This window comes from Giraffa tippelskirchi, chromosome 7 (assembly GCF_054371585.1).
Source record: "Giraffa tippelskirchi isolate mGirTip1 chromosome 7, T2T-mGirTip1v1.2.pri, whole genome shotgun sequence".
In the NCBI taxonomy this organism is placed as follows: Eukaryota; Metazoa; Chordata; class Mammalia; order Artiodactyla; family Giraffidae; genus Giraffa; species Giraffa tippelskirchi.
In genome coordinates, this window is record NC_137281.1 from 27448753 (window position 1) to 27469770 (window position 21018).

The window sequence follows — 21018 nt, forward strand, 5'->3', positions numbered from 1 at the left end:
CTGACCTCATTGCTTCTGTTCCCTTCTACCCAACAGTGTGTGGATCTATTCTACAGCTTTGGTTATAGAAGAATCTTTTTTGCCAGTCTGCAGCTTGTTTTCAGTGAGGACTGCTCCACCTGTAGATGTGTGTTTGATGTATTCTTAGTGGGAGATGAGCTCAGGGTCCTTCTCTGCCATTTTCATCTCCTTCCAGGCACTTGCGCTTTAGTTATATTTTCAAGTCCTAAAAAATCAGGTTCTTTTTATATTGCCCTTGACAATCTTATTTTTCTTTTGGTCTGGATTTCCTGATAATCTATTTTTAATTTGAGGATAGTTGCTTTACCATCTTGTGTTGCCTGATAATATTTTGACACAGGGAAAGCAAGAATCACCTCCAGAGGTTTTAACCACTTTCTGCCAATGCCTCTTGCTTTCTATTCATCCTCTCTGGGCAGAGACCCTGCAGAGTTGATTCTGTTTTCCCCTGTTCTTGAAATGCATAGAAATGTGACATGAAAAGGTCACTGTGAACAAAATGCAGCCTTTTGTTTTCCAGTCTCTGCTTTTCCTTTGGCCACTCTGGCTGGTCCATGTGGACAGCGGGTGTCATCCACACTTCTGGTCCCCCCAATCCCCTAGGCCCCCCTCCAGCCTTGCCCTCCATACCAAAACTTTCCGCTACTCCTGTTGAATGAACAAAATAACCTTTACATCAATTTCAAGGTTTTCAAAATCCATTTAAGAAGAAATTTCTTTTCCAATCAGAGATGGTGGTTGAAATGGAAAAGAAGACCATTCTAGAGAGAAGACAGGCCAGACAGTGGAAACGTGTTCTGTGGTGAGACCCCCGGCCACTTGTGACAACGTGTGCCTCCACCTCACTTCTTGCCTCCCTTTGCATGTGGTGACTTGCCCTTGTCTGCTTCCGGCTTCCCCTTGGCATCTGGCTTTCCCTTGGCGGCTTCCGCTGGTTTTCCTGCACCCTCTGGTTTTCCTGCACCCTCTGGTTTTCCTGCACCCTCTGGTTTTCCTGCAGTCTTTCCCTTTTCACCCTCCTTTGGTGGAGGAACCAGCACATTCCTTTTGACTTTCTTGCCTTTGAAGTGTTTCTTTTGAAGACAAACGTCGATTAAAGCAAAAAGGGCAGCCACACCTATAAAGGCCTGGGAAACAAAAGAATCCTGGTTACTTGGGGGCTTTTCCTTCCAAATGTCAGAGTTCCTTCCTGGCTTCCACGATCAGTCGCTGCTGCTTAACCCTTCCCCTCGACCCCTCAAGCTGCCCGATCCTAGAGAGACTTCCGGTTTGCCCTCCCCCGCCCCGCCCCCACCCGCTGGCCTCAGCTTCCTCAGCTGAGCCCCATCCCTTCTGTCCCTCACCTCAGCGTTTTCTTTTTCTCTGCAGACCCGGCCTGGGTGGGGCCCTTTGCTCTGGGGTCTGCAGGCCACTTTGAAGAGGAAACCATTAGCTAGGCGGGCTCCCTGGACATCATCTTTATTTAAATGGCTTCTCCATGAGAAACACCAACTTTACTTTCAAACTTTGCTTGGATGGCAAAATTTTGTGAAAACAGGGTCTTTTCCTTTGGGGAAAATAACTGTTCTCCCAAAGTGCTGATTTCTGAGCAAATAAACAGCCCAATGTGCAAGACTCACCACAGCGGCAACATAGTTCAGTGGCACTGTTTGCCTACTTCTGATAGCAAAGACCGCAGCCCCCACGAGGAAGCCACAGGCAAACAGGTCATTGAGAAGATCCTGAAAGCATGGGAGAGATAAGTCAGCTCTCAACAGTGCTGAGGCCCCTTCAACACCTGCTGGTCTAGCTTTCTCCAAAGGGAATGGTTTTAAAAATGGCCGAGCTTCTGCTTAAGGGAATGGTTTCCAAACTTCTGCCACACCTAAAATGTGTGTGTGTGTGTGTTAGTCACCCAGCAGTATCTGACTCTGAGACCCCATGGACTATAGGCCGCCAGGCTCCTCTGTCCTTGGGATTTCCCAGGCAATAGTACTACAGTGGATTGCTATGCCCTTGTCCAGAGGATCTTCCTGACCCAGGGATCGAACCCACATCATCCCCTGCATTGTAGATGGTCTCTTGCATTGCAGGCAGAGTCTTTACCACCTAAGCCACCAGGGTCAGATGATATAGGAAGGTATATAGGAAGATGAATGTATATTGGATTAGGGGGACTGTAGTTCAACAGCTGGACTCTGAGTTGCTGGACTCTTGAGTTGAGACACAAAGTCCAGGATGCTTAACTGCCATTATGGGCTGCCTTGGCTACTATCCTGTGAAATCACACATTTAGTGGCTATGTTTTTAGCTATGCTTTTCCCTACTTCCAATGCTCACTTAAATAAATTTGCAACAACAACGTCTTTCTACTCTACTTTCTACTCTCTGAAGCCAGGGTGGGCTGCGTTGCTCAGAGGAGGTTCTGTTGGACTCTGGTCCTTCGGCTGGGAACCTGGCAGCAGTGTCTTCACCCTCTGCCCACTCCTCCACTGAGCCTTTGTAAGGCCACATCACTTCCTCGTCATCCACCCTCCTTCCCATCCCTTGTGGCTGCAGTCCTGCCCTTGCTCCGTATCTGTTTCCCTGACCCTATACTGACAAGGTCCAGATGTTCCCAGATTGGGCAAAAGGGCTGCCCCCTATGCTGTCCTCCCGTCAAGTACCACCCACTGTGGCTCCCTGGCACAGCCAGACTTAACTCAGAGTTGGCCGAACCAGGGCCACAGCAAGTTGGCTTTCTCCCTCATCACTCCTGAGGCCCAGAGCTTGTGTGTCCTCTTAACCCTGTGGGCAGTGGCTGATCCTGCAGATGTGGGCAATGCCATCTTTCCCCTTGATTTCTCTGGTGCCATTTTCTGAGGGTTGTCCTTCCCTGGCTACCTTGTCTCAGGTCTTTTCTTTTCCTCTTCAGTGTTCTGGATTTTAATACATTTCAAACATACAGAAAATCATAGAACAGCCCAACCCTACTCCCACCTCCACCGGCTATGAAGCACTGAGATTAAACTGATGTTAATGTCTTGCAGTATTTGCCTAATGGCCCTCTAAACAAAAAGAAAAAAAAAACCCTAAACAAAAAAGCTTTGTCGGATGAGCCAGTCTCACCATTCCATACCTCTTCCTCCCTCTTGCATGACTTCCAAGTCTACAGGTAGTCTTCCCAGATGTATAGCAGTATTTGCCTCTCTATTCAGTTCAGTTCACTTCAGTCGCTCAGTCATGTCTGACTCTTTGTGCACGCCAGGCCTCCCTGTCCATCACCAACTCCCTGAGTTTACTCAAACCCATGTCCATCGAGTCGGTGATGCCATCCAGCCATCTCATCCTCTGTCATCCCCTTCTCCTCCTGCCCCCAATCTTTCCCAGCATTAGGGTCTTTTCCATTGAGTCAACTCTTTGCATGAGGTGGCCAAAGTATTGGAGTTTCAGCTTCAACATCAGACCTTCCAATGAACACCCAGGACTGATCTCCTTTAGGATGGACTGGTTGGATCTCCTTTCAGTCCAAGGGACTCTCAAGAGTCTTCTCCAACACCACAGTTCAAAAGCATCAATTCTTCTGCACTCAGCTTTCTTTATAGTCCAACTCTCACATCCATACATGACCACTGGAAAAACCATAGCCTTGACTAGATGGACCTTTGTTGGCAAAGTAATGTCTCTGCTTTTTAATATGCTATCTAGATTGGTCATAACTTTCCTTCCAAGGAGTAAGCGTCTTTTAATTTCATGGCTGCAGTCACCACCTGTAGTGATTTTGGAGCCCCCCAAAATAAAGTCAGCCACTGTTTCCCCATCTATTTGCCATGAAGTGATGGGACCAGATGCCATGATCTTAGTTTTCTGAATGTTCAGCTTTAAGCCAACTTTTTCACTGTCCTCTTTCACTTTCATCAAGAGGCTCTTTAGTTCTTCTTCACTATCTGCCATAAGGGTGGTGTCATCTGCATATCTGAGGTTATTGATATTTTTCTCGGCAATCTTGAGTCCAGCTTGTGCTTCATCCAGCCCAGCGTCTCTCATGATGTACTCTGCATATAAGTTAAATAAGCAGGGTGACAGTATACAGCCTTAACATACTCCTTTTCCTATTTGGAACCAGTCTGTTGTTCCATGTCCAGTTCTAACTGTTGCTTCCTGACCTGCATACAGATTTCTCAGGAGGCAGGTCAGGTGATCTGGTATTCCCATCTCTTGAAGAATTTTCCACAGTTTGTTGTGATCCACACAAAGGCGTTGGTGTAGTCAATAAAGCAGAAATAGATGTTTTCCTGAAAGGTCCTTGCTTTTTTGATGATCCAACAGATGTTGGCAATTTAATCTCTGGTTTCTCTGCCTTTTCTAAATCCAACTTGAACATCTGGAAGTTCACGGTTCATGTATTCCTGAAGCCTGGCTTGGAGAATCTTGAGCATTACTTTACTAGCGTGTGAGATGAGTGCAATTGTGCAGTAGTTTGAGCATTCTTTGGCATTGCCTTTCTTTGGGACTGGAATGAAAACTGACCTTTTCCGGTCCTGGGGCCACTGCTGAGTTTTCCAAATTTGCTGGCATATTGAGTGCAGCACTTTCACAGCATCATCTTTTAGAGTTTGAAATAGCGGGATTCCATCACCTCCACTAGCTTTGTTCGTCGTGATGCTTCGTAAGGCCCACTTGACTTCACACTCCAGGATGTCTGGCTCTAGGTGAGTGATCACACCATCGTGATTATCTGGGTCGTGAAGATCTTTTTGGTACAGTTCTTCTGTGTATTCTTGCCACCTCTTCTTAATATCTTCTGCTTCTGTTAGGTCCATACCATTTCTGTCCTTTATCGAGCCTATCTTTGCATGAAATGTTCCTTTGGTATCTCTAATTTTCTTGAAGAGATCTCTAGTCTTTCCCATTCTATTGTTTTCCTCTATTTCTTTGCACTTATCGCTGAGGAAGGCTTTCTTATCTCTCCTTGCTATTCTTTGGAACTCTGCATTCAAATGGCTATCTTTCCTTTTCTCCTTTGTTTTTCCACTTCTCTTCTTTTCACAGCTATTTGTAAGGCCTTCTCAGACAGCCATTTTGCTTTTTTGCATTCCTTTTTCTTGGGGAGAATCTTGATCCCTGTCTCCTGTACAATGTCACGAACCTCCGTCCAGAGTTCATCACTCTGTCTATCAGATCTAGTCCCTTAAATCTATTTCTCACTTCCACTGTATAATTGTAAGGGATTTGATTTAGGTCATACCTGAATGGTCCAGTGGTTTTCCCTACTTTTTCAATTTAAGTCTGAATTTGGCAATAAGGAGTCCATGATCTGAGCCACAGTCAACTCCCGGTCTTGTTTCTCCATCTTTGGCTGCAAAAAATATAATCAATCTGATTTCGGTGTTGACCATCTGGCGATGTCTATGTGTAGAGTCTTGTCTTGTGTTGTTGGAAGAGGGTGTTTGCTATGACCAGTGCGTTCTCTTGGCAAAAGTCTATTAGCCTTTGCCCTGCTTCATTCTGTACTCCAAGGCCAAATTTGCCTGTTACTCCAGGTGTTTCTTGACTTCCTACTTTTGCATTCCAGTCCCCTCCCTATAATGAAAAGGACATCTTTTTTGGGTGTTAGTTCTAAAAGGTCTTGTAGGTCTTCATAGAACCGTTCAACTTCAGTTTCTTCAGCATTACTGTGTGGGGCATAGACTTGGATTACCATGATATTATATATTCATAAATAATATATACTAATTTGTGTTTCAATTTCAATAAAAGGTGTATCTTATAGCATGTGCTTTTAAAACTTAACAGTTTTTGAGACTTACCCATCTTGAGAAATAGACAAGATTGAGATGAATGAGACTGAATTCATTAATTTTAGCTATGTATGAATCAACCAAACTAGAGACATTAGGGTACTTCTGCCTTTTAGGAAATTATTATTGCCAAATGTGCCTGCAGTGAACACTTTTCTCTGTGCCTCCGATGAAATTTTTTTCCTTGCTGAGGTGCTGTCAAGCTTCTCTCTAAAGGACCTGTGTCAGTGTCCACTTATGCCTGCAAATGTATAGGGAGGGGCTCCTGTTTCCCATGTCGTTGCCAAGCCTAGGATTACCAGTCTTATTTGTCTTTGCCCATCTGATGAGTTGAAATGGTACCTCGTTGTTTTACCTTTTAGATTGCTGGTTACTAACGAAACATTTTTAAAAAACATGTTTTAGACATTGGGGTTTCCTGTCTATTCATATCCCTTGCCCTATTTTTCTATGGGCTTATTTTAAAAATTTTATGATGTCTTCTTTTGTAAAAGTTTTAATTTTAATGATATACATGGTTTTTTTCTTTTTCTCATGGTCCCAATTGTGTGTGTGCTCAGTCGTTAAGTTATGTCCAACTCTTTGTGATTCCGTGAACTCTAGCCTGCCAGGCTCCTCTGTCCATGGGGTTTCCCAGGCAAGAATAAACATTTATTAAATACTCCATTCAGCTGTGTTATGCCACCTGTGTCATATGCCAAGTTGCCATATGTATATAGATCTATTTCTGGGTTCTCTCTCTCTTTTTTTTTTAATACCTGTGTTAGTCTGCTCATGTTGCCATGTAACAAAATGCCACAGACTGGCTGGCTTAAGCATCAGACATTTATTTTCTTACAGTTCCGGAGGCTAGAAGTCCATGATCAAAGTGCTAGCAAAGTTTCTGGTGGGGACTCTTCCTGGTTTGCAGATGGCTGCCTTCTCACCATTTTCTCACATGGCCTTTCCGTGGTGGGCAAGGTGGGGGTGGAGAGGAGGTGGGGAGAGGGCAGGGGAGAGGAAGGGGAAGGGAACTAGGTCTTGGTTATCTTTTCTTATAGGGACACGAATCCTATCAGATCAGGACTCCATGCTTAGGATCCCATTTAACCTATTTCTTAAAAATAGTTTTATACATTTATCTTTGGCTCTGCTGAGTCTTCACTGCTGCATGGGCTTTTCTCTAGTTGCCGTGAGTGGGGGCTACTCTCCCTAGTTGTGGTGCATGGACTTCTCATTGTGGTGGCTTCTCTTGTTGCGGAGCACGGGCTCAGGGCACGTGGGCTTCAGTAGTTGTAGCACATGGACTCAGTAGTTGTGGCTCGCGGGCTGCAGAGCACAGGCTCAATAGTTGTTGTGCACAGGCTTAGTTGCTCCGTGCCATATGGGATCTTCCCAGACCAGGGATCGAACCTGTGTCTCCTGTATTAGCAGGCAGATTCTTTACCACTGAGCCACCAGGGAAGCCTCTCATTTAATCTTAATTACCACTCTGAAGGCCCCATCTGCAAGTATAGGCACACTGGGGATTAGGATTTCAGCATTAGAATTTTGGGGGTACACATACATTCAGCTCATTACAATTCCGTTAGTCTTTTTGTCAACCCCTGAGCTAGTACCAAAGCTTTATTCCAATATCTCCTTGGGTGGGTCCATCTTTGTAATTCTTTTTGTTCTTCCATAAGAATTTTAGAATCACCTTGCAAAGTTCCACAAACAACCTCTGATAGGTTGAAATTTCATTTAATGTGGACACTGCTTTGGAATGAAATTGACATATTCATGATAGTAACTCTTCACATCTATGACTGTGGTATATTTCTTCTCTTACATTTTTTTTTTTGTTATATCCATTAACCAAATGTTGTTATCTCCACATGAAGTTTTATAGTCTTTGAATGGGTTTATTCTCGACACCCATAGTTTCTGTTGCTGCTTTAAATGGTTTCTTAGAAAAGCCACATTTTCTCATTATTTGTTGCTGGTATTCAGGAACACTATTTGTTTCTGATTACCTTGTGGAACTGAATCAGTTCTAGTAATTTGAGTCTCTTGGATTTTCTGTGTAGAGAATCATATTATCAGTGAGTAATGCTAGTTTTTTTCTTCCTTCCCAATCCATATACCATTAATGCTAGTTTTTTTCTTCCTTCCCAATCCATATACCATTTGTTTTTCTTGTCATATTGTACTAAGATCTTCAGCACAATGTTGAATAGAAGTGGGGATAGTAGGCATCTCTAAGGAAATGCTTCTAATGTTTTACCATGAAATGCAACATTCATTTTAGGCTTGGGTAGGTATTTATTATTAAGTTAAGGAAGTTCCCCTTTTTCCTAGTTTGCTAAGAGGTTTTCAAAAAATAGTACTGAATATTACTAAATAATTTTTCTGCAGCTTATGAGATGATTAAATGTTTTTCTCCTTTAAATAAAAGATGGTGAATTATGTTAACAGAACTTTGAGATGAAACCACCTTTATATTCCTGGCAGATACCATGCTTGGTCATGATGTCATGATGCACTACTTACTTATGTATTGCTTGATTTAGTTTGCTAGTATTTTATTGAGAACTTTTATTGCTATACTCAAATAATATAGGCCTATAGTTTACTTTCTTTATCATGTCTGTTTTAAGATCAAAGCCTTACCAGATGGTACAATATATTATAAACGCCTCCCCCCCGCCCCCCGCCGCCCACTGTTTTTAAGGAGAAAAAAGGGACAGACCAGTGGAACTGAACATGAAGTCTAGAAATTAACTGCATATGGGATTAAAAAAAAAATTTTTTTTTGGCTGCATGTGGCATACAAGATCAAAACCAGGCCCCCTGCAGTGGAAGCATGGATTCCTAACCACTGGATCACCAAAGAAGTCCCTCATATGGGATTTTAGCATTTAACAAAAATGCCGTTTCAAATCAGCAGGGGGGAAAGTTGTAGTGTTCAATAAATGAATAAACTGAGTGACAGGGTGAAATAGTTGGAGAGCCATCAGGATACCAAGCTGGAGCCATGGTTCACACCTTCTACCAAACGATTCCACATAACTCAAAAGATTTAAATGTAAGAAATGAAACAAGTGCCAGATGAAAACATGGATGAATTGCTTTATAACCTATTTTTCTATTTCTTTTTGAGTCAATTTTTGTACACTGTGGTGACCCAAGGACTAAAGAGCATCTGCTTGGTGTTATCTAAAACCAAGGAGGGTCCTGGAATGCAGGAACGGGAAAGCCAGACCTTATTGTCCTTCCCTCCCCCGTGTTGTAACTATTAACGGATTTCAGGTCCTCCTGAGCAGCGTAACCTGTCTCCCCTCCTACCCCACACAGGGAGAAGGTATTTGCCTCACTCTTACTCTACGCAGTATACATGCCTCATCCAATCAGCAAATGACTCGCAAGACCCCTATCCCACTCCTTGTACCCTGGGTATAAAAGTGCACTAAGGACCCCTGTTCAGTGTCAGTTCTCCCTTGAGCTGGCCCACTGTTCTAACAGCGTCTCCCACTTTAATAAATTTTATTTCCCTCTCATTCTGTCTCATGTCTGGAAATTCTTTTCCAACCTGTGCCCAGACCACGACATACATCATATATTTTTCTGAGAAATTAACTCTATATTCCAATTTATTGGCATAAAAGTTCATATTTTCCCTGTGATCTTTAAAACCTCTCCTTTATACTAATATTTTTCTTTGTCCTCTTTTTTTTCTTGAGGTTTATGGTTTATCTCCTTTATTAGTCTTTTCAAAGAATTAGATTTCAGTTTTATTAGTCCTCACTATGGACCTTCTATTTCATTAATTTTACCTCTTTGACACTGCCTTCATAATTCTTTTTTGGTTTGTCTTGTTTTGTCACCTTCTTCATATAGATATGTGAATTGTTCATTTTCATTGTTCTTTTCTCAGTATGTAGATTTGAATTTGAATTGCTTACCTGTATTGTACAGATAGTATTTGCTAATACTACATGTAACTAAATCCCCATGTGTTTGGGGAAAACCATTAAATTTCCCCCAAATACATAAAGATTTAAATTTTACTGATTGATTTCTAATTATATTGCATTAAAGTTAGAGAATGTGGTCTATATCATATCAGTTCATTGTTATTTGTTTATTTTTGCATTGTGGTGTCATTGAGGATAACTTTTATGATTGTTCCAAGTACGCTTGAAAAGAATGCATAGCCTGTTACTCTGGGGTGTAGGGTTCTATATGTCCTGTTGATATATGCAGCAGTGGATCAAGCTATCAATTACTGAAGGGGACATGTTAAAATCTCCCACTATGGTTCTTTATAATTAAGTTCATTTTTATCTTTTATATTTAGGGGGCTGTATTGTTAGGTATGTGGGCTTCCCCAGTGGCTCAGTGCTAAAGACAGAAGACTGTCTCAATGCAGAAAACAGTGCAAAAGACAGTGGGGTTGATCCCTGGGTTGGGAAGATCCCCTGGAGGAGGAAATGGCAACTTCCTCCAGTATTCTTGCCAGAAAAATCCCGTGGACAGAGGAGTCTGGCGGGCTTACAGTCCATAGTGTCGCAAAGAGTCGGACATGACTGAGTGAGCACATAGGCATTGTTAGGTACATACAAGTTCAGAATTGCTATATGTAGTGATCCTCTTTACAAACTTAGCTGTTAAAACATCAGATTTGTTTAATACTATGGTAAAGTTATGTTAGCTTTTTTTTGTTAGTATTTTCCTCTAATTTTTTTCTATCTCTTACAACCTTTCTCCACACGCCTTGTACATTGTTGGATTTTAAAAATCTGTTCTTAGAGTCCTATCTCTTTTAAATGAATGATATAGTCCATTTATATTTGCCATCATTTATGATATATTTGGATGCATGTCTACCACTATATTTTTTTCTATTTAACATATAACACACATTCCTTTTTATTTTCCGCTTTTTACCTTCTATTGAGTCATTTCGCTTGATTCTCTTTTCACCCTTTCTTTTTCAACAGGTTGGATGTTATATATCCTGGCATTCTGCAGCTTCCCTGGTGGCTCAAACGGTAAACAATCTGACCTGCAAAGTAGGAGACCCAGGTTCTCTCCCTGAGTCAGGGAAAATCCCCTGGAGAAGGGAACGGCTATCCACTCCAGTATTCTTGCCTGGGAAATCCCACGGACAGGGGAACCTGGAAGGCTACAGTCCATGAGGTTGCAAAGAGTCAGACACTACTGAAGCGACTTAACACACATGCACATATCCTGGAATTTGATTCTTTAGCAAAATAATATTATGTTTTAATACATTAATGTTAATATTATTACCAAATCTACCCCTACTCCCAATGAAGGACTTTGATTTCTTATCATTTACCACCGCTCTAGACTTACATGTTATTGTGTTGCTGCTACTTTAGTTCCACCCTGTTTTAGTGTTTTCTCCGATAAAGCTATTACGAAGTTTTAAAAAACCAAGCAACCTCTGTCATAATGTTTAAAGTCAATCCACAAGCTTACTAGGTTCTTTGTTTACTGTTTCTTTTTTACATTGCAGACATTTCTTTTGGGTTTAATTTCATTCTTCCTGAAGTCTTTTACTAGTTCCTTCAGTAAGGGTCAATGAAAGGGAAAATTTTTTTCCTCATTCTAATTGTGGCTTTTAATTCTTTCCACCTCAGTCTCTTAAAGAAATGATTCCATTGTTTTTTGGCCACTTTTATTGCTGTTGAAAAAGATGAAATTAGTCTAATAGTTTGAGCTTTCTTTTTTAAGGTAAATTGTCTTTTCTGTTGGTTTGATTTTGTTTTCCTTTGCCTCTGATGGTCAGCTGTGCCTCTATGACATGTCTAGGTATGGCTTTATTTTTATTTATTCTTCTTGGTCCCTCTTTGAGAATTCATGTCTCTCATTAAATCTAATATTAATATGCCACTCAGTTCTTTTTTGGTTTCTCTTTTCATGGAGTATCTTTTTCCATTTTCACTTTCAACCTATTTGTATCTTTGGATTTAAAGGAATTCTCTTGTGGTCCTCATATAGTAGAATTAGTTTTTTTAAAAATATAATCTATTCTGATAATCTCTCCTTTTTAATTGAAGAGTTTAATCCATGCACACTGAAAGTAATTACTGATGACTTATTTCCATAATTTTGCTATTTATTCTCTATATTTCATATTTCTTTGTTCCTCAATGTCTCCATTATTGCTTTCTTTTGTATTTAATTTTTTTGAAATATGCCAATTTTATTCTCTTATTTCCTTTCTGTCTATATATTTTAGTTAATTCCTTAGTGGTCATCTTGGGGTTATTATTGGTATCTTAAATTTATAACAATCTCATTTGCATTGATAGCAGCTGAGCTTCAGTAGGACACAGAAACTCATTATTATTGTCACAAATTGTATCTTTATACATTGTGGTCCACTAACATAGATTTAAATGGTTGTTTTATGCATTTGTCTTTCAAATCATATCAGAAAAGAAACAAGAGTTACAAACCAAAAATACAAGAATACTGGCTTTTATATTTACCTATGTAGTTTCCTTTACTGGTGTTATTTATTTTATGGCTTCAAATTATTGTCTAGTGTCCTTTCATTTTAGCCTGAGGCATTTCTTGTAGAGCAGGTATACCAGCAACAAATTCCATCAATTTTTGTTTACATGGGAATATCATAATTTCTCCTTCATTTTTATTTATTTATTTTTCAAGGTTCTCCTTCATTTCTGAATGGTAATTTTTGAAGGGCAACTTCAAATTTGAAGGTTATGGTATTCATTTCTTGAGGTTGTGAAAACAGAGGACTACCACCTGCATGGCTTAGAACAACATAAATTTAATGTCTCAGTTGTGGAGGCCAGAAGTCTGAAATAGAGATGTATGCAGGGCCCTGCTTCCTCTAAAGATGCTAGGTAATGATCTGTTTTGGGGTTCCTTTCTAGCTTCTTGTAGCTTGAGACATTTCTTTTCTTGTCTTGTCTTCCTATCTTCTTCTTGTGTCTCTTCACATGGTCTTCTTTCTGTTTATATCTGTCTCTGTGTCCAAGTTCCTCCCTTTTATAAAGACACTAGTCATATTGGATTAGGTCCACTCTGATAACCTTATCTTTATTTGACCATCGGCAAGGACCTTATTTCCAAATAAGGTCATACTCACAGGAACTGGGAGTTAAGACATCACCGTATTTGAGGGGTACATAATTCAACCCATAACAGACAGCAAATTTAAAAGATAGAATTTTTGGTGGATAGTTTTTTCCCCCCCTTTAAGGACTGTAAGTACATCATTCCACTCCCTCAGGTCTCCATGGTGTCTGATAAGAAATTAGTTGTTAATCTTATTAAGGGTCCCTTGTACAAGATGAGTTACTTCTCTCTTATAACTTTCAAGGCTTTTTCCTGTCTTCATCTTTAGACATTTTGATTATAATGTGTCTCAGTGTGGATCACTTTGAGTTTATACTACTTGGTGCCTTTTGGATACACAGATTCCTATCTTTTACCAAATTTGGAAAGATTTTGGCATTATTTCTTTGAATATTCTTTCTGTCCCTTTCTCTTGTTCTTCCCCTTTTGGGACACTGCCTATGTTAGTATGCTTGATGGTGTCCCATGGGTCTGTTAGACTCTGTTCTTTTTTTCTTCATTCTTTTTTGTTTCTCAAACTGAATGGTCTCAATTGACCTGTCTTCAGATTCACTGATTCATTCTTCTGCCTGTTCAAATCTTCTGTTTATAAAGCTCTAGTGAATTTTTCACTTCAGTTATATTAGTTTTCAACTCCAGAATTTCTATTTGGATTCTTTTTAAACTTCTCTTTACTGACATTATATATTTGGTTCATGATTGTTCTCTTGATTTCCTTTAGTTCTTTGAGCATTTTAAAGACAGTTTATTTAAAGTCTTTGTCTAGTAAGACTAATTTCTGGGTTTCCTCAACAGCAGTCTCTATTAATTTTTTTTTTTTTCTGTGAATGGGCCAAACCTTTTTTGCATGCCTTATAATTCTTTGAAAACTAATTCTTTCAAAACTAACATTTTGAATATTATAATATAGTTACTCTGGAAACCATATTGCCTCTCCCCTCTAGAGTTTGTTGTTGCTATTTGTTGTGAGTTAAAAGTCATTTGTATGTTTGATGTTTTTTCCTAAACCATGTTTTAAAAGATTGTATTCTTTCTCTTGTGTGGCCACTGACATCTTTGTCTTTCATCAGCTTACTAATCAGGAGATTATTTGATGGATATTTCCTTAAGTATTGGAAACAAACAAGTCTTTGCAAATCAGCTTTGTATTAGGGCACTCCTTCAATATCTCTCCAAGCTGTTTAGATCTCTTAGTTTTTACCTGCTGCTTGTGCAGAGCCTAAAGGTCAGCCAAAGGTGAAAGATTTTTTTTCTGGGCATGTGTCCCAGTTCTGGGCATGTGCTGTCCTAGACTACCTGGTAGTGGTGGGAGCGTTTCAGAGCTCTTATTTCTTCCATGCATCTCCTTCCCAAACTTCCGATCTGTCTACTTCTTGGAAAACTGTGCCCCAGGTTTCTATAATTAGTACATATGCCTTTAAATGCTTTTAACAAATGCTGTCTAGGAGACTGCTTCAGCCTTGAAAAAACTCTGAGGCAGGTAACACAAAGGCAAGTCCCTGGCCAGTCCTTCAGGGAGCCACCAGATAGGTCAAGCACACAACTTAATTCTTTGGGAACAAGATTTGTATTGTTCCCTCTGCCACCAGCAAGGAATATGGCCAGGAATGAGGGCTGTCTTCATGGCCACTGACAAGCTGGGGATTAAGGGATGGCAGGCAGGTTAAGTTATAATGCTACAAAATTCTCTTACCCAAATTCAACAACTTCTTTCTCCATTAAGCATTCTGTTTTTGTTTTTGTTTAATTAGATTTCAGAGTTCTGAAAAAGTTGATTCTGACAGTCTTTGAAAGCCTAATCATCGCTTTAGTGGAAGGACAGAGATTTGGAATTCCCTACTCTTTTTTTTTTTTTGCTGCACAGCATGTAAGATCCCAGGGGACTGACCTGCACCCCCTGCACTGGAAGTGCAAAGTCTTAATCGCTGGACTGCCAGGGAAGGTCCTACTCTGCCATTTTTAGTGATGTCACTCTCATTAAATCTGGAGGGTTCTCAGTTACTATCACTTTGAATATTCTCTATTCTCTTGCATGTCTTCTTCTGGAACTCCTACTAGGTTTATGATGGACTTTCTCATTCCATAGTTGATGTTTCAACTTCTCTTTTCATATTTTCTCTCTTTATCCATCAATAATATATTCTGGGTAATTTTCCCACATCCTTCCCACATCCTTCAGCTCACTGCTTCCCCAGCTTTTGTCTAATATATTTTTAACCCATTTATTGACATTTTTATTTCCATAACCATATGTTCAGGTTCCAGACATTATGTCTTGTAATTTTTTAAAAATCTGTCTATTCTGACCTCATAAAGTCTTATTCTTTTCTTTAAGCTTTTATTTATGTCTTTATAATTTAAATGTATTATAAATTATTTTCAGACAGTTTTTTTACTATCTCATATTCTCAGGGTTCTAATCCTCCCATGTGTTATTTTTACAGGTTCTTGATTCTTAGTCATGGGCTACATCAACTACAGTTTTGAACTGTGAATTCATTTTTGATTTCCCCTCCCCTCCACACACACCCTTTTCATAATAGGGGACTGGAAAGCAAAAGTAGGAAGTCAAGAAACACCTGGAGTAACAGGCAAATTTGGCCTTGGAGTACAGAATGAAGCAGGGCAAAGGCTAATAGAGTTTTGTCAAGAGAACGCACTGGTCATAGCAAACACCCTCTTCCAACAACACAAGACAAGACTCTACACATAGACATCGCCAGATGGTCAACACCGAAATCAGATTGATTATATTTTTTGCAGCCAAAGATGGAGAAACAAGACCGGGAGCTGACTGTGGCTCAGATCATGGACTCCTTATTGCCAAATTCAGACTTAAATTGAAAAAGTAGGGAAAACCACTGGACCATTCAGGTATGACCTAAATCAAATCCCTTACAATTATACAGTGGAAGTGAGAAATAAAATAGATTTAAGGGACTAGATCTGATAGACAGAGTGATGAACTCTGGACGGAGGTTTGTGACATGGTACAGGAGACAGGGATCAAGATTCTCCCCAAGAAAAAGGAATGCAAAAAAGCAAAATGGCTGTCTGAGGAGGCCTTACAAATAGCTGTGAAAAGAAGAGAAGTGGAAAAACAAAGGAGAAAAGGAAAGATATAGCCATTTGAATGCAGAGTTCCAAAGAATAGCAAGGAGAGATAAGAAAGCCTTCCTCAGCGATAAGTGCAAAGAAATAGAGGCAAACAATAGAATGGGAAAGACTAGAGATCTCTTCAAGAAAATTAGAGATACCAAGGAACATTTCGGAGAAGGCAATGGCACCCCACTCCAGTACTGTTGCCTGGAAAATCCCATGGACGGAGGATTTTCCGTCCATGGGGTCGCTAAGAGTCGGACACGACTGAGCGACTTCACTTTCACGTTTCACTTTCCTGCATTGGAGAAGGAAATGGCAACCCACTCCAGTGTTCTTGCCTGGAGAATCCCAGGGACGGGGGAGCCTGGTAGGCTTCCATCTATGGGGTCGCACAGAGTCGGACACGACTGAAGTGACTTAGCAGTAGCAGTTAGCAAGGAACATTTCATGCAAAGATGGGCTTGATAAAGGACAGAAATGGTATGGACCTAACAGAAGCAGAAAATATTAAGAAGAGGTGGCAAGAATACACAGAAGAACTGTACCAAAGAGATCTTCATGACCCAGATAATCATGATGGTGTGATCACTCACCTAGAGCCAGACATCCTGGAATGTGAAGTCAAGTGGGCCTTACGAAGCATCACTACGGACAAAGCTAGTGGAGGTGATGGAATCCCGCTGTTTCAAACTCTAAAAGATGATGCTGTGAAAGTGCTGCACTCAATATGCCAGCAAATTTGGAAAACTCAGCAGTGGCCCCAGGACTGGAAAAGGTCAGTTTTCATTCCAGTCCCAAAGAAAGGCAGTGCCAAAGAATGCTCAAACTACCGCACAATTGCAATCACCTCACATGCTAGTAAAGTAATACTCAAAATTCTCCAAGCCAGGCTTCAGCAATACATGAACCGTGAACTTCCAGATGTTCAAGCTGGATTTAGAAAAGGCAGAGGAACCAGAGATCAAATTGCCAACATCTGTTGGATCATCAAAAAAGCAAGGACCTTTCAGGAAAACATCTATTTCTGCTTTATTAACTGTGCCAAAGCCTTTGACTGTGTGGATCACAACAAACTGTGGAAAATTCTGAAAGAGATGAGAATACCAGACCACCTGACCTGCCTCCTGAGAAATCTGTATGCAGGTCAGGAAGCAACAGTTAGAACTGGACATTGAACAACAGACTGGTTCCAAATAGGAAAAGGAGTATGTTAAGGCTGTATACTGTCACCCTGCTTATTTAACTTATATGCAGAGTACATCATGAGAGACATTGGGCTGGATGAAGCACAAGCTGGACTGAAGATTGCCAGGAAAAATATCAATAACCTCAGATATGCAGATGACACCACCCTTATGGCAGAAAGTGAAGAGGAACTAAAGAGCCTCTTGATGAAAGTGAAAGAGGACAGTGAAAAAGTTGGCTTAAAGCTCAACATTCAGAAAACTAAGATCATGGCATCCGGTCCCATCACTTCATGGCAAATTGATGGGGAAACAGTGGAAACAGTGGCTGACTTTATTTTTTGGGGCTCCAAAATCACTACAGATGGTGATTGCAGCCATGAAATTAAAAGATGCTTATTCCTTGGAAGAAACGTTATGACCAACCTAGACAGCATATTAAAAAGCAGAGACATTACTTTGCCAACAAAGGTCCATCTAGTCAAGGCTATGGTTTTTCCAGTAGTCATGTATGGATGTGAGAGTTGGACTATAAAGAAAGCTGAGTGCCGAAGAATTGATGCTTTTGAACTGTGGTGTTGGAGAAGACTCTTGAGAGTCCCTTGGACTGCAAAGAGATCCAACCAGTCCATCCTAAAGGAGATCAGTCCTGGGTGTTCATTGGAAGGACTGATGTTGAAGCTGAAACTCCAATACTTGGGCCACCTGATGCAAAGAGCTGACTCATTGGAAAAGACTCTGATGCTGGGAAAGACTGAAGGCAGGAGGAGAAGGGCATGACAGAGGATGAGATGGTTGGATGGCATCACTGACTCAATGGACATGGGTTTGGGTAAACTCCAGGAATTGGTGATGGACAGGGAGGCCTGGCGTGCTGCGGTTCTTCGGGTCGCAAAGAGGCGGACACGACTGGGTGACTGAACACCCGTGTAACGTGTCTTGTGAGATCTGTTTATGCTTTGATTATGATTTTGCACTTGTTTGTCAGGAATCCCATGGATTTCTTCAGAATACTATCAAATTGGGATTGATTTTAATGCCAGTTCCCAGGCACTGTGTTTTCCAAACTTCATGAAGGTTTCTAGGCTGAAGCCAGCAAAAACTTAAACCAAATCTATACAAAAGGCTTCCCAGGTGGTGCTAGTGGTAAAGAACTCACCTGCCAACACAGAAGACATAAGAGACACGGGTTCACTCCTTGGGTCAGTAAGATCCCCTGGATGGGGACATGGCAACCCACTCCAGTATTCTTGCCTTGGAGAATCGCATGAACAAAGGAGCCTGATGGGCTATAGTCCATAGGGTCACACAGAATCAGACATGACTGGAGTGACTTGGCAGGTACACACACATACAGAGTGTAGGCTCAAGGTTCTTATTTCTCAAGGTCTTTTTTGGTTTTTCCTCACTCAAAACTCGGGTAGAGATGAGTATGCTTTCTTGTTCCTCTGGGTAGGGAAAAGTTGTCTCGTCTGTCTTTTCCCTCAGGGTACAGTCTTTGCAGGATGTTGGCCTTATGTGGGATTCTTGGTTCTAAATCTCCACTTTGCCTAGGACCAAGGCCTCATCTAACTTGAGAGTATGTGAGAACCCATGTTCAGAGTTCCTGGGCTAACACCTCATGGGCCATCTCCACCCACACTGAAGCAGCTGATTAGATCACTGCTCCTGTTTCCCATTTCTGGCATCTGTGTGTTTCCCCCTTTTTTTTTCTTTTTTTGCCAGCTCAGCCATTCAGTTAAATCAATAGTGTTTACATTTCCCCCCTAATAGTTTTATGTAAGTGCAGCAGGAGGATTTTCAGGGTTCAGTGATTTTTTATCTTGTGGGAACTACCAGTATCTTCTCAAGGACTTTGGCTGGAAATGTGTCCTCTGCTTAGCCCTTTCCCAAGAGTCTTATATGGCCCTCTTCTCCTTTCTCCAGACCTGTGGGTCCCTGGACTCTAAAAACTTTTAACAAGTAGGCAGGACAGAGTGTAGTTAGGGACTTGGAATCTACTGATAAAGCTGGGTTTGAATCCTTTTTCTGCCACTTACTACCTGTATTACCTGGGGGCAAGTTGCTTGGCCATTCTGAACACATTTCGTGTATAAAGTGAGTGAAAACGGTGAGCATAGGACTCTAGAGACATGCTGTTCTCGAGCAATTAACAACGAACCTTGGGTTAGTTGGAAATTAGGTAAGTAAGTTTTGTGATTACCTAGGTAATGGGCAGGGGTTCAAGTCCATGAGTCTTCAGGCAAAGCATCAGGCACTTTATTTTTACTCCCTAGGAACAATCTAATACAAGATTATTACTGTCTTCATGTTACAGATGAAGAAACTGAGTCTGGGAGTGATTGGTAACTTGCCCAGCTCAGCCCCATTCCAGTGAATGATTGCTTTGGGCTGAACATCTTTCTGGGCTTAACATCCCTTTACAAGGATAGTCACTGGAGATCTGGTGCTACTTTAGAAGTGATTTTTCTTTTTAATTCTCATTTTATATGACTGATTTCTTTCTTGAATTTCAGGGGATAGGGTACCTTTGAAATGATCTTTTCAGTCAAGTACACTGGCATAGGGGTTGGAAGGAACCACTGGTTGCTATACCCCCCTTGATGCCAAGGAGAGCAAAGCTTCAGGAACGCAAAGACTTTTTCCTTTGACCACCAGGTAGGGAAGAGGCCCTCCACCCTCAAGCTGAGCTTTTTGGAAGCCTTTTCTACCTAACTTCAGCTGCCCCTGCTCTGGCCCCACCCAAAGGTGCTAAGCCCAGGCCTGGAGGACAATAAGAGAGATGAGGTGTATCTCTTTGTTCAGTCACTTTTCAAGTGCCAAGATACACACATGGATATCACACCAGGCTCAGCCACTCCCCACTGCCCCTCACTTACAGAAATGGGCCACAGGATGAAGGGCATGTATCTCTGGATGGCGAAGGTGTAGATAATGATGAAGAAAATGAAGATGGACACCTCCATGGTGATGATGAGTGTCAGGATGGGGTGCACAGTGGTTCCCGTGAACATTACCAGTGCACCTATTAGGCAGGCCTGCCGGGAGACATGCCCTTTGAGCCATGGCAAAGGGCTCAGGCCACAGGACCCCCAGGGAGCCTATTCCTTCTCCCTCCTCCCGTCTTTGGACATCCCGCTCCCACCCAGGGATACAGGCCCAACTTACCAAGCTAATGAGCTTGACCTCAGCGTGCCCCATACTCCAGAACTCTTTATTGCTGTCCTTGAATTCCCACTTGTAACGGCGACACCCCTTCCTCGTTCCCACTTCATCTTTGGGCTGCTCTGACTTTTTCTTGGGCTCACCCTGCTCAGGGGGCGGCGGCGGCGGCGGCAGCGGCGGCGGCGGCGGTGGCGGCGCTGGCGCTGCTCCAGGTGCCGGGGCTGCTGCCGGTTCCCCGGCTTTGCCCTTTTTGCCTTTATCAGCCATCTGGCCGTGGAGTTCTCAGGTTCTCACGGCCTGCCCAATTTCTCCTGCGGTCCCTGGCCAGGCCCGGCCTTTGCGCGAGCCAGATGCCCACCGACCTACTTAGAGGCCGCGCTCAGCCAACTGCCAGGAAGGAGGAGCAAAAGCCAACGCCTGGCACCCTTCCGGCGCGCGCCTGGTCTCGCCACGCGAGTCCCCTCCACCCGCCCCGGGCCCCCGGCCCCCGCCCTCCGGCGGGCGCGCCCCCCACGAGCACCGCGCTGTCTCCGGGCCCCGCTCGCATCTCCAGGCCGCCCAGCCCCCGCGCGGAAGCCGTCGCCCCAACTCCGGCTCAGGTGGTGGTTCAGCTGGCGCGCTGAAGTCCCCTCGCAACTTCGATCTCGCGAGGCCTCTGGAGGCGGCCCAGGGCTGTAAGTTTACGCTGG

General features: G+C 42.1%; 2 protein-coding genes across 6 annotated transcripts in view; one reads left to right on the plus strand and one right to left on the minus strand.

The window, feature by feature from the left end:
• Nucleotides 1-701: 701 nt before the first annotated feature.
• Nucleotides 702-20721, minus strand: CMTM2 (CKLF like MARVEL transmembrane domain containing 2). 3 transcript variants are annotated; one of them, XM_081513330.1, is made up of 4 exons: nucleotides 20333-20721; nucleotides 20044-20202; nucleotides 1641-1742; nucleotides 702-1148 (listed from the first exon to the last, which is right to left on the minus strand). In XM_081513330.1, exons 1-4 carry the CDS (start codon nucleotides 20594-20596, stop codon nucleotides 864-866), a joined length of 810 nt encoding a protein of 269 aa, XP_081369456.1. In that variant the 5' UTR covers nucleotides 20597-20721; the 3' UTR covers nucleotides 702-863. The 3 variants fall into 3 exon arrangements, with proteins under 3 accessions (XP_081369456.1, XP_081369459.1, XP_081369458.1); XM_081513333.1 differs by lacking the exon at nucleotides 20044-20202; XM_081513332.1 differs by lacking the exon at nucleotides 1641-1742.
• TK2 (thymidine kinase 2) overlaps nucleotides 20465-21018 on the plus strand; it is a 63255-nt gene continuing 62701 nt past the window's right edge. Inside the window, exon 1 of one of the 3 annotated variants that reach the window (XM_081513327.1) lies at nucleotides 20465-21003. The gene's annotated coding sequence lies outside the window, so the exon portion shown is untranslated. The remainder of the gene's footprint in view (nucleotides 21004-21018) is intronic. The other 2 variants (XM_081513329.1, XM_081513325.1) reach the window with 2 other exon arrangements.

Bases quoted from the DNA above. Each gene is read 5' to 3' on its own strand.
- CMTM2 (XM_081513330.1), bottom strand. From the start codon at position 20,596: ATGGCTGATAAAGGCAAAAAGGGCAAAGCCGGGGAACCGGCAGCAGCC. The intron at 20,203-20,332 runs GTAAGTTGGGCC...GTCTCCCGGCAG, and splicing joins AGGTCAAGCTCATTAGCTTG to GCCTGCCTAATAGGTGCACT. The intron at 1,743-20,043 runs GTAAGTGAGGGG...CCATGCTTTCAG, and splicing joins TCATCCTGTGGCCCATTTCT to GATCTTCTCAATGACCTGTT.